The 12,719-nt window shown below is 38.8% G+C and overlaps 1 protein-coding gene across 2 annotated transcripts in view; it reads left to right on the top strand.

Moving 5' to 3' along the window:
• LOC136856738 (modular serine protease) overlaps positions 1-12,719 on the top strand; it is a 298,657-nt gene that overhangs the window by 240,366 nt on the left and 45,572 nt on the right. For both annotated transcript variants that reach the window (XM_067134817.2, XM_067134818.2), the window contains exon 8: positions 620-787. In XM_067134817.2, the coding sequence (XP_066990918.2) occupies positions 620-787 (168 nt within the window). The remainder of the gene's footprint in view (positions 1-619; positions 788-12,719) is intronic.

Here is a 12,719-nt window from a genome sequence, read left to right as displayed (position 1 = left end):
TTGACTCTATTTTAGTTTATGTTTGTGTATTTTAATGTGTTATTTTAACTTCTAACTTGAATGATCAGGAATGATGGCATAGGAAGGGCATCTGGCTATAAAACAGGGACAAATCTGCATTTGCAGCACACTCGCACCTGCAACCCCACACATATGGAATAAGAAGAAGAGGAAGTAGAAGAAGAATATTAATCAGTTCTGGGAATGGGCAACAAAAAAAATTCCATGAATGTGAAGCTGTAAATAAAAGCTAGTACTTCTATTTATGACTGATGAACCAGTACAAAAGAATGATCACTTTTTGCATTTTCCATTGCTTTTTAATCTAATACCATAGTGAAGATCACAAGCTCACCGATTTTTTTCTGTTCGGTCCTCTACATGTTTCTTGAGATCGAAATGTCTTTGTCAATAAGAGTTGCTGTGACCTATTTGTTTTCTAATATCAGATCTATTGTGTTCAAGTGTTTCATTAGCACTTGTGTTCAATCAAATCATAGAATTACTTCTTCACTTTCCAGTACTGGTTTGGACTCATATTTGTTCCTATGCGACATTTTTGTGCAATAACTTGGTAGAAAATTCCTCATATTTGGTTGTCATTTTCTTTCTTTTTCAGTGTGTGGAGTACGTAATCCAGAAGGAGTACCGTTTGTTTCAAATGGTGTGAAGACCAAGTTTGGAGAATTCCCTTGGCATGTTGGAGTTTACAGATTAAATGATGGCAAGGATGAATGGGAACAGATCTGTGGTGGAACTCTCATTTCCTCTAGAGTTGTTATTAGTGGTATGTAGGGAGTATTTATGACTTTAATTAATGCTGCTTTTCTTCTTTCTGCAAATAGCTCAGAATGAATAAACTTTACATAAAAGAAGGACCTAATTGCAATAAGTAATGAGATGTTGTAGACGGCATTGCTTGGGTGGGTCCATTTTCCCTGTAAATTAGGATTGTTTTCTTAGACCTCTTCTTTAGATAAACAAAAGTTAAAATATCTTAAATAGTGCGACTCAGATATGTTGTTTTCATATCTTATATTATCTGTGCCATGTAAAAGTAGCACACAAGTATGAAGGTGGATCAAATATAAACAGGAATTTGAATCTACCGCTACTGTTAGTAGTAATTCTGAGATGGGACTTTGCCAGGTTGTTGGTGGGGGTGTCTGAAGAAGGGATTTGCATGCGCATGAACAACAAAGGAGAGCTGGGCTGCTTCAGTACACCATGAGTGAGCAAGAGGTGCACACTTCTGTCTCGCAATGCATCATTATCAAATTTCTAAAGAGGGCACCAAACCTTCCAAAATTTTGAGACTGCTCCACTCACAGTTTGGGGAAGAAACACTTTTGCAGACTCCAGTGTATTAGTGAGCTAAAAAACTTGCAGCAGGAAGAGAAGCTGTGGAAAATAAACTTCGTGAAAGGAGACCGCGGACAAGCATCACTGCAGACAACATTGTTGCCATTTGTGACATTATTGGTGAAGATCGGCAAATAAAAATTTCACAAATTGTTTTAGCCATAGCAATAAGTTACAGAAGTGTTCAAACCATCATCCAAGATGAACTCCATTTCAGAAAATTGTCTGCCAATTGGGTTCCTCGTCTCAACCAGGAACAAAAAACTTCACACTAGGAAGTTTGTCAAGAGAATCCTGTGTTGCTACGAGGAGGAAGAAGAGGATTTCTTGCATCGTATTGTGACTTGTGATGAAGCTTGGGTGCATCATTACACCCTAGATTCCAAGCAAGCATGCACAGAGTGGCGACAAAGAGACAAAGCAGGTCTGATCAAGGCCAAAACACACCCACCTGCTGGAAAAGTGCTTGCAACCATTTTCTGGGACTCTGCGGGTGTTTTGCTGGTGGATTTTCTTCATGAACAAAGGACAATTACTGCAGCCTATTACTGTTACATTTTGGATGAAGCAAAAGCTGCGTATCATAACAACCGACGCCGGCAACCGATCTGAAATGTCATTCTTCTCCATGACAATGCAAGGCACATACTACCTGGAGGAAATTCACTGGACACCTCTGGAAAATCCTCCGTACAGTTCAGTTATCACCCTGAGACTACCATTTGTTTGGACCACTCAAACAAGACCTAGGAGGACAGCAGATTGAATATAATGCAAGTATAGAAGAGTTTGTGCACAACTGGCTCTGCACACATCCCTCTTCTATCAATCAGGACGGCATCAAAAAGTCACCAGTCCGATGGTGGAGAAAATGTATAAGGAAGGATACTATGTATAAAAGTGATCTCTAAATGTGTTTTTTGTTCTTTGGTTGATGCAATAAATTTTAAAAAATAATTCCCATTCATATTTGATCTACCCTCGTATAAAATTTATACTCCCTCTCAGTCCATGATCTGATAGATTATGTAAATAAAGGTGCCTTCTTTATTTAAAAAGGAAAACAAAACCAAAACCTGGCAAGTCTTATTATTAACTATAAAACATTCAACACAAAGCAGGAGTTTGATGTTTAAAAAAAAATTAAAAAATTAAAAAAGGGAAAGAAACAAAGGGTGGCAGCTTAAAAGTATATTTCACCAAATATTGTGATAATCAATGAGATGTCCTTTTCTGGAAAGAAACACCACTTCTGATAATACACCCATTCAGCAACTTCATAATAGGATAAACACAGTGACAGGTCCGTGTGACAGGGGGAGCAATAGAAAGATAAGACAAGGATATGGCAGGTGTTGATGTAAGCTGTTAGTTTCGAGTCTAGCGGGAGAGAGGGAAGGCATTCACTGTCCTGGTACATTATGTAACTTTGGTCGCATTATTCCACATTATGGTATTCAGCATTAGGTTTTGAACTGATTAGTCTAATAGGATTTTCTTATTTTAGAAGAAAACATCTACCAAGCACTCATTTTAAGGGCACAGCAGGATTGTTTGATTTGCTCTGTTTACATTTGGAAAAGAGCCTTCATATGACAAGTTTGTTCAATAAAGCTATTATCATGGGGCTACTCATGTATATCTATATATATAAAATAAGAGTTTTGTCTGTACATTGCTCAGAATTTGAAAAGAATGGTATTTCTGTATCGGTCATGTCCACAGCAACAAGAAAATGCATTTTTTACTTTTCCGTAATTTCTGTCTGTCTGTCTGTCTGTCTGTATGTACACGCATCACGAGAAAACGGCTGAAGAGAATTTTATGAAAATCGGAATGTAAAGTCGGGTGATGAACCACTACAATCTAGGCTATAAATTATTTTAATCACGCTGAGTGAAATGGTAGCTTAGGGGAAGGCCTGCAATTTAATTCTCAAATATTTATGTTATTAGTGGTAGTGTCTTAAAGAAAATGGCTAGACAAAGATGGGAAATAAGTCGCTATAATATAGGCTATACACGCTGAGAAAATGGTAGTTTAGGGGAAGGCCTAAAATTTAATTGTCAAATATTTATTTTATTAGTGGTCGTATCTTCACGAAAATTGGTATGCAACGTTGGGGAATAGGTCACTATAATCTAGGCAATCAATAATGTTATACACACTGAGTGAAATGGTAGTTTAGGGGAAGGCCTGAAATGTAATATATATATAAAATAAGTGTTTTGCCTGTACATTGCTCAGAATTTGATATGAATGGTATTTCTGTATCTGTAATGTCCACAGTAACAAGGAAATGCATTTTTTACTTTTGTGTAATTTCTGGCTGCCTGTCTGTATGTATGTATGATTGTACACGCATCAATAGAAAACGGCTGAAGAGAATTAATGAAAATCGGTATGTAATGTCGGGTGATGAACCACTACAAGCTCGGCAATAAATTATTTTATTCACGCTGAGTGAAATGGTAGTTCAGGGGAAGGTCTGAAATGTAATTCTCAAATAAGTTATTTATGTTATTAGTGGTCGTATCGATAAATACTACATAACTAACATAACTTTAGTTATGTTGTAAGTTAGTAGTAGTTATGTATGAGGTTATTAAATTTCCGATCACTTATGTCTTATACATTGTTACCGTACCGCATATAATGGGAGATATTCGTGAATTTGGATTTTGTTACTAAGTCCATATCAGCGCCGAGTCACGAGAAAATTGGTTAACAGAATTTAGTGAAAATCGGTATGTAAAGTCTGAGAATAAGGAACTACAGTCTACGATATAAATAATTTTGTAAGACACCCTAATATCACAGAGTCGAAAGAAAACTAATGTGAAGGCCTGCAATATAGAAAGCTCATAAACTTTATCAACAATAACATTACATTGACCATTGTTTGTTGTGATGTGCTTTTTGTCTTCTGTTTCCTCTCATCCCCGATAGATAGGATTACTGCAGCGTACCAAGGTTTTTTTTAAATTTGCTTGACGTCGCACCAACACAGGTAGATCTTATGGCGACGATGGGATAGGAAATGAATAGTGGTGTGAAGGAAGCGGCCTTGGCTTTAAGGTACAGCCTGGTGTGAATGGTGTGAAAATGGGAAACCACGGAATACCATCTTTTTTTTTGCTTAACGTCGCACCGACACAGATATGTCTTATGGCGACGATGGGATAGGAAAGGTCTAGGAAGTGGAAGGAAGCTGCCGTGGCTTTAATTAAGGTACAGTCCCCGCATTTGCCTGGTGTGAAAATGGGAAACCACGGAAAACCATCGTCAGGGCTGCCGACAGTGAGGCTCGAACCCACTATCTCCCGAATACCATCTTCAGGGTTGCCGGCAGTGGGGTTCGAATCCACTATCTCCCGGATGCAATCTCACAGCTGCGCGCCCCTAACCACACGGCCAACTCGCCTGGTCGTACCGACTGTAACAGCCTGCCTGTATATTGGTGGGAAGTAGCTGGGGTGTAAGATAACTTTCTTCTTTAGCATGTCATTCCTCTGGTTCATTCATTTTCTGATATATCTGGTACGTAACACACTGGTTCATCATAGTATTCGAGCTATACAATCCCTACTCTGAGCCACTGATTGGAATGAGTAGTGTGCATATTTAACGGAATAATAACAGAGGAGTGTTCGCGGCAGTCTGCGACCTGGTTATTCCAGCTCTGGAACTTTGGACTCTTAGATCGGCTCCGTAGTACTGTTCGTTGAAAGTGAGAAAGTGTGCTTTTTTCATTTGATCGAGTATTTTATATGATAACATTGCTTTCAATCGCTACATTCCTACTGAAGTTTTTGTAATAACCTATGTTGAATTCAGTTAGGAAAACTACCAAGTCAGTCTTTCTGAGAATCCCGTAGCGAAGCACGGGTACATCAGCTAGTATATGTATAAAATAAGAGTTTTGACTGTACATTGCTCAGAATTAAATAAAAGAATGGTATTTCTGTAGCGGTCATGTCCACAGTAGGAAGGAAATGCATTTTAAAATTTTCAGTCATCTCTGTATGTATGTATGTATGTATGTATGTATGTATGTATGTATGTACACTATGTGATCAAAAGTATCCAGACACCCCCAAAAACATACGTTTTTTTATCTTAGGTGCATTGTGCTGCCACCTACTGCCAGATACTCCATATCAGCGACCTGAGTAGTCAGTAGACATCATGAGAGAGCAGAATGGGGCACTCCGTGGAACTCACGGACTTCAAACGTGTCACTTGTGTTACAAGTACAGTATGTACGCGAGATTTCCACACTCCTCAAGGTCGACTGTTTCTGATGTGATAGTGAAGTGGAAATGTGAAGGGACACATACAGCACGAAAGCATGCAGGCTGACCTTGTCTGTTGACTGACAGAGACTGCCGACAGTTGAAGAGGGTCGTCAAGTGTAACAGGCAGGCATCTATCCAGACCATCACACAGGAATTCCAAACTGCTTCAGGATCCACTCCAAGTACTATGACAGTTCGGCGGGAGGTGAGAAAACTTGGATTTCATGGTCGAGCGGCTGCCCATAAGCCACACATCATGCAGGTCAATGCCAAACGATGCCTTGCTTGGTATGAGGAGAGTAAACATTGGACGATTGAAAAGTGGAAAAATGTTGTATTGAGTGACGAATCACGGTACACAATGTTGCGATCCGATGGCGGGGTGCGGGTATGCCGAATGCCCAGTGAACGTCATCTGCCAACACAAAAATTCGGAGGTGGTGGTGTTATGGTGTAGTTGTGCTTTTCATGGAGGGGGCTTGTACTCCTTGTTGTTTTGCATGGCACTAACACAGCACTGGCCAACATTGATGATTTAAGCATCTTCTTGCTTCCCACTGTTGAAAAGCACTTTGGGGATGGTGATTGCATCATTTAACATGATCGAGCACCTGTTCATAACGCACAGCCTGTGGCGGAGTAGTTACATGACAATAACATCCCTGTAATGGACTGACCTGTACAGAGTCCCGACCTGAATCCTATAGAACACCTTTGGGATGTTTTGAAATGCCGACTTCATGCCAGGCCTCACCGACCGACATCGCTACCTCTCCTCAGTGCAGCACTCCGTGAAGAATGGGCTGCCATTCCCCAAGCAACCTTCCAGCCCCTGACTGAACGTATGCCTGAGAGAGTAGAAGCTGTCATCAAGGCTAAGCCAACACCATATTGAATTCCAGCATTACCGATGGAGGGTGCCACAAACTTGTACGGCATGTTCAGCCAGGTGTCCGGATACTTTTGATCACATAGTGTATGTATGTTTTATCCGCGAAACTTTTAGTGATACTTCGGCTCTCTAGTGCTGAATCGGTAGACCTTGGTTATCTTCAAGATTCGTATTGGTTATCTTTGATACAAAAACTATGAATCAATTATGCATTGCTGTGAGACATCTGGTGGTTTCTTTTTCTTTTCTTTCATGTGGCTATTTCTAGCAGAGTGCAGTCCTTGTAAGGCAGACCCTCCGATGAGGGTGGGCGGCATCTGCCATGTGTTGGTAACTGCGTGTTATTGTGGTGGAGGATAGTGTTATGTGTGGTGTGTGAGTTGCAGGGATGTTGGGGACACCACAAACACCCAGCCCCCGAGCCATTGGAATTAACCAATGAAGGTTAAAATTCCCGATCCGGCCGGGAATCGAACCCGGGACCCTCTGAACCGAAGGCCAGGACGCTGACCATTCAGCCAATGAGTCGGACACATCTGGTGGTATAAATGTAACACTCTATGTACTGTTGTTGTTTACACAGCAAAACCAAAATATAGATTAGGATTGAACATGAGTGAGGAAAATATTATGGGAGACATGTCAACAGCTAACTTACGACGACTGACCATCAAGGCATTCCATTCAGTATCTGCCGCAGATCGGAGAAAGGTGAAAAAACTGGAAGAGGAATACTGAAGCCATGGACGAGATTGTTATTAATAGTACTGCAGATACCGAGCTCAATAGCTGCAGTTGCTTAAGTGCGGCCAGTATCCAGTATTCGGGAGATAGTAGGTTCGAACCCCACTGTCGGCAGCCCTGAAGATGGTTTTCCGTGGTTTCCCATTTTCACACCAGGCAAATGCTGGGGCTGTACCTTAATTAAGGCCACGGCCGCTTCCTTCCAACTCCTAGACCTTTCCTGTCCCATCGTCGCCATGAGACCTGTCTGTGTCGGTGCGACGTAAAGAAACTAGCAAAAAAAGTACTGCACATAGCAGCGACGATTGTGAAATTTCTGAGAATTCATGCTAGAAATAAGATTTGCATCCATAAATGTTATATATTGTGTGTGTGACACAGTTGTTGGCCTAAGATAAAGGTTTAGAAAATTCATTATCGATTGATCATACTATCAATTCAATTCCATTTTATTTCCATTCAGTTAGCAGTATTACCAAATACAGGGTAGCTCCCTCCTTACTCCTCACCCCCGTAAAATGAAGTATCACTAAAAGTTTTGCGAATAATATGTACGTATGCACATCACCGCTTCTAGGTCTATACACTCCAAAAACATCAAGTTGCCTATTATCTTTAAGGATGAGCCTTACACCTAGAATTTCATGTTTGTCATCTTTAACTTTTTCGTAGCTTAGAAATTCTTCTTTCACCAGAGTGAATACTCTCCCTCTTACCATTCCTATCCTATCTCCACAATAAACAATCCAGTCAGTGGAAAAATTTCTGCATCCATTATATAATTTCTCAGCCGTGATGCAACTCCTATTACAATATCTGGTATGTGGTTATTATTCATCATCATCATCATCATCATCATTTCCCTTTATCCAGCTGTAGCCGGGTAGGGGCAAATATGGTTTCTCTCCACTTTCTTCGGTCTTTCCACCACTCCTCCTCCAACACTGTGTCCCAGTCCAGGTTTCTTTCTATAATGCTGCGTTGGATGGTATCCTTCCATCTCAATCGTGGTCGTCCATGGCCTCTCCTTCCTTGGATTTGCATTTCCATCACCTTTTTTGGCATTATTTCGTCGCTCATTCGCTTTATGTGCCCAAACCATCTTAGTCGGCTCTTCTCTATTCTATCACTCATTTTTTCCACTCCAATTTCTTCCCGAATTTTCTCATTCCTTATTTTCTCTTCTACTCTTCTGTATCATACTCCTCAAGAATTTCATTTCAGCTGACTGTATTCGACTCTCATCCTTCTTTGTCATTGCCCAAGTTTCTGCTCCGTAAGTTGTTATGGGTACGTAATACATCTTGTACATAGTATCCTTTGCTTCCATTGGCACATCTTTGTCCCATAACATATTTCTTACACTATGATATTATTATTATTATTATTATTATTATTATTATTATTATTATTATTATTATTATTATTATTATTATTATTATTATTATTATTATTATTATTATTATTATTATTATTATTATTATTCATTTAGGCCTACAATGGGCCACGTGGTTCTTAACTCTGGTGAGATTTTTTTCTTCTTCCTAGCCCAGTATTCCTTCATTCTAGCACTATGGATGTCTTTTCTTTCTTGAGTCCATTTGACTCCTACTCCTGGATGCAGTGATTTAGCTGTTAGTGAATGGAGAGAGTCAGATGTCTTGATTAACTTTCTGAACTTATCTCAGTTTTAAATGTCAATGTGGTCAAAGTTTATGTATTGTAGATCTTTCTGAACTAAATTTGTCCATTTGGCATTTGTTGTTTTCCCTCTAGATACAGTGTTGAAGATCCTTGAAGTGAGTCTCTGTCTGTCCATCGTGACTATCTGACCATAGAACATTAGTCTTCTCTTCCTCATAGCTGTTGTAATGCTCTTTGTTTTACTGTACAGTTCCTTGTTGTGCCTGATTCTGTATCCATCTCCTTCTTTAATGGGACCCATAATCCTTTTGAGGATCTTTCGCTCTTTCAGTTCCAGTTTTCTGAGTTGTTTTTTCCGCGTCATGTTGAGGCATTCTGGTAAGTGCAATAAAAACTTTCCAGTCTGTCAAACCACAGCAATTACAATACAAATTATAACACTATAAACATACCTGTAAAATACACACTAATATACAAAGAATGACCTGTTTCGTTCTAAAAGAACATCCTCAGATTCTATCAAATCACTTAAAACATGCTTATATATGTACCGTGGAGAGGAGAGTGTGCTCGCCTCTATCATCCAATAGGAGAGATCCACAACGCTCCACAAGGCCCCTCCCATGCTACCCCTCCCCTCTCCGCGAGCAGTGTGCTTTGCCCAAAACTTTTCACGACCACAGTCCTGAAATAGTGTTTGGTGACAACAGACTTAGCATCGGCAGTCTAGATAAATACGTAAGTTTTCCATTATATTAATACTTGTATATCTATTTTATTTTTGTCATTACTGGTTCATGTTATCACTAAAATTTCTATCATTGACAAGTTTACACAACGTAAACAATACTGTACATATATAAGCATGTTTTAAGTGATTTGATAGAATCTGAGGAGTTCTTTTAGAACAAAACATGTCATTCTTTGTATATTAGTGTGTATTTTACAGGTATGTTTATAGTGTTATAATTTATATTGTAACTGCTATGTGTTTGACGGACTGGAGAGATTTTATTGCATTTAACTAAGTCGACACTGGAAAATATGGCTTCATTCTTAACAAAATTCTGGTAAGTATCTATATATTAAAAGGGTTTACTACAAACAGCTTTGGAAAATCATCCGTCCATTCTACTGGACCAGTTTGCTTAATTCTTGTTTTATTCTCTCCGGAATTACCTGCCAGTGAATCATGAGACATTGATAGCTCTCTACGTTCAGCCAACTTTGAGTAATCATAAAATCAAATAATTAAATGATCACTCCAATAATTGCAGATGAAGGCTTACACTAACCCGCAATGCATTCTGTACTTAGCAGGTTGGTAAGTGACTAACTCTTTCATTAATATTCTGATATATGTGATTTTTCATCCTTAGTAATGTCAATACATGCAGCCATGTTTGATTACTACCTGTCAAGCCAGAGAGTATACATTTTCTCTAATCATGGAAGAATACTATTCCCTGCTAGATACTCTTTGATTCTCTAACCTTTCCCAGCCTCCAAATAAATTCAACAGATGGGAGAGCACGCCTAATAACTTACATGCTGCTATGAGAAAAACGTCTACGTACAGACCCCATCATGAAATACGCCTTAGACATTATCTGGGAACACCAATGGAAGGATATCCTAGCTGCACTCAAAAGACTGAAGGCCATATATTTTAGAAAAGTTCTCTGCCTGGAAAAAAACGCTCCTTCGAGACTAAGCTGTGAGTTCACAAGACAACAGCTCTATATAGAAAACTGTTATTAAAAATACCATTCTTTACGTCAAGAACTGCAGAATAAAATAGCTAATATATGGATAGATTTTCACCAAATAGACAGCATGATGACATCAGAAAGGATGAATTCTGATTACGAACTGCTGAATACCATAATGCGCTTCTTATTAAATGTTCATAAAACCATTGAAAAGGGCAGGCAAAATAATATGAATAATATGACTGTGACAGGCATATCAAGACGAGTTATCTGACCTATTTATAATGAATGCTGCGGAGCAGTATGGGTCCTCTGGTATTTTATTAAATTACTTAATTTTATTCCTATCTTTACAATACTGCTACAGTTCAACAGTAACATTTTTATGTCATCCGTACTTGACTTCCAGATCCCTGTACCCTTATCAACACTCCCTTGACCAATTTTGAGATCACAGAAAATGCATGTACCATACCCGAAACACTTGTAAAATGTGTTTGTACCAAACTGGAATAGAGCATCAATAGACAGTTCTGTGCTGATTCATTCACTGAACTAGTGCAGTGGTACTTCCCATCAACTGATAACAGCATGTTGCACAGTATTTGGAATGCCCGGTTTCACATTAGGAAGGCTGCTACTTGAGTAGTTGACATCTTTATTTTGAAACACATCCAGAACTACGTGATGGATGATTGAAGAAGTGGGTGCATCAAATAAAGGAATATTTCTTTTTCTCCTCTTTAGACCCAAAAATATTGGGATGTGTAAATTATGCAGAGATGTTAATTATGTGAGAAAATATGGTAAAATGGTTTTGTACTCAGAAACCACTCTTTCTACATCACATGACACAATTGAAGCTACTCCAACTGATTGAAATCAAAGACTTCTAGAATAAATGCACCGTCAGTTTTCTCCTTTGTCTTGGAGAACACTACAAATGTTTTTAATTTTGTGGAGACTGGAGTTTTAACACTACACTACATTTTCCAAGAAAACTTGATTTGTTAGATTCATTACGGATCGTTGGATTTTTCAACAGTAAACAATTTTAGCATGAAAGAGTTCTTTTTCCTTTCAATTTATTGATGGTTGAAGTACGCACTTCAAATTAGAATGAATATACAAGTAAGTGGTGTTTTCTTTTTTCTAGTGGCTTTACGTCACACCGACAGAGATAGGTCTTATGGCGACGAATATAAGTTGCTCATGAACACTATCTTTACTCAAGAATTTTCATTCTTCTTTAACAAAAACAGCTTCTCCAGAATCAAGGAATCAAACTACTATTTTTATTACTTCAAAATAATCAGCATAATAAGCATTAGGTTTGAGCCTTGTTCCCCATCTTGTTTGAACTGATAAAGGCAGGAGTGCCACGTTATCAACTGTATCCAAAAAATATTCTTGTGACATGGAACCATTAGGAATACTCTTTACACTGTAGAGATCAAACCATTTACCAAGGAAATGCTGCTTCAGTGATCACAATATGAAGATAAAGTTGGAATTCAAGAGGACAAATTGGATAATTTTTTTAAAAATTGGCTTTACTTTGCTCCGACAGAGATACGTCTTATGGCAACGATGGGATAGAAAAGGCCTAGGAGTGGGAAGGAAGTGGCTGTGTTCTTAATTACGTTACAGCTTGGTGTAAAAATGGAAAACCACGGAAAACCATCTTGAGGACTGCTGATTGTGGGGCTCGAACCCACTATCTTCTGGATGCAAGCTCACAGTTGCGTGCCCCTAACCGCATGGCCAACTCGCCCAGTAGGACAAACATTTGTGTATAGGAAGAGAAGTTAGGGATTGGAATAATTTACCCAGGGAGATGTTCGATAGATTTCCAAATTTGAAATTATTAAATAAAGCTCTAGGTAAACAACTGATAGGGAATATGCCACCTAGGCAACAGCTGTAAATGCAGATCAGTGGTGATTTGATTTGATTTGATTTGATTTTGATTTTGATTTGATGTTGGGAATCGCACTTCAATATTTTAATGTGAAAAAAGTAAGTAAATCCAATACCATCATTTTTACATGTCAGTTAAAAGCAGAC

This window comes from Anabrus simplex, chromosome 1, assembly GCF_040414725.1.
Source record: "Anabrus simplex isolate iqAnaSimp1 chromosome 1, ASM4041472v1, whole genome shotgun sequence".
Taxonomy (NCBI): domain Eukaryota; kingdom Metazoa; phylum Arthropoda; class Insecta; order Orthoptera; family Tettigoniidae; genus Anabrus; species Anabrus simplex.
Note: the sequence above shows the minus strand (reverse complement) of the source record. Positions and strands in the feature narration are given on the sequence as shown.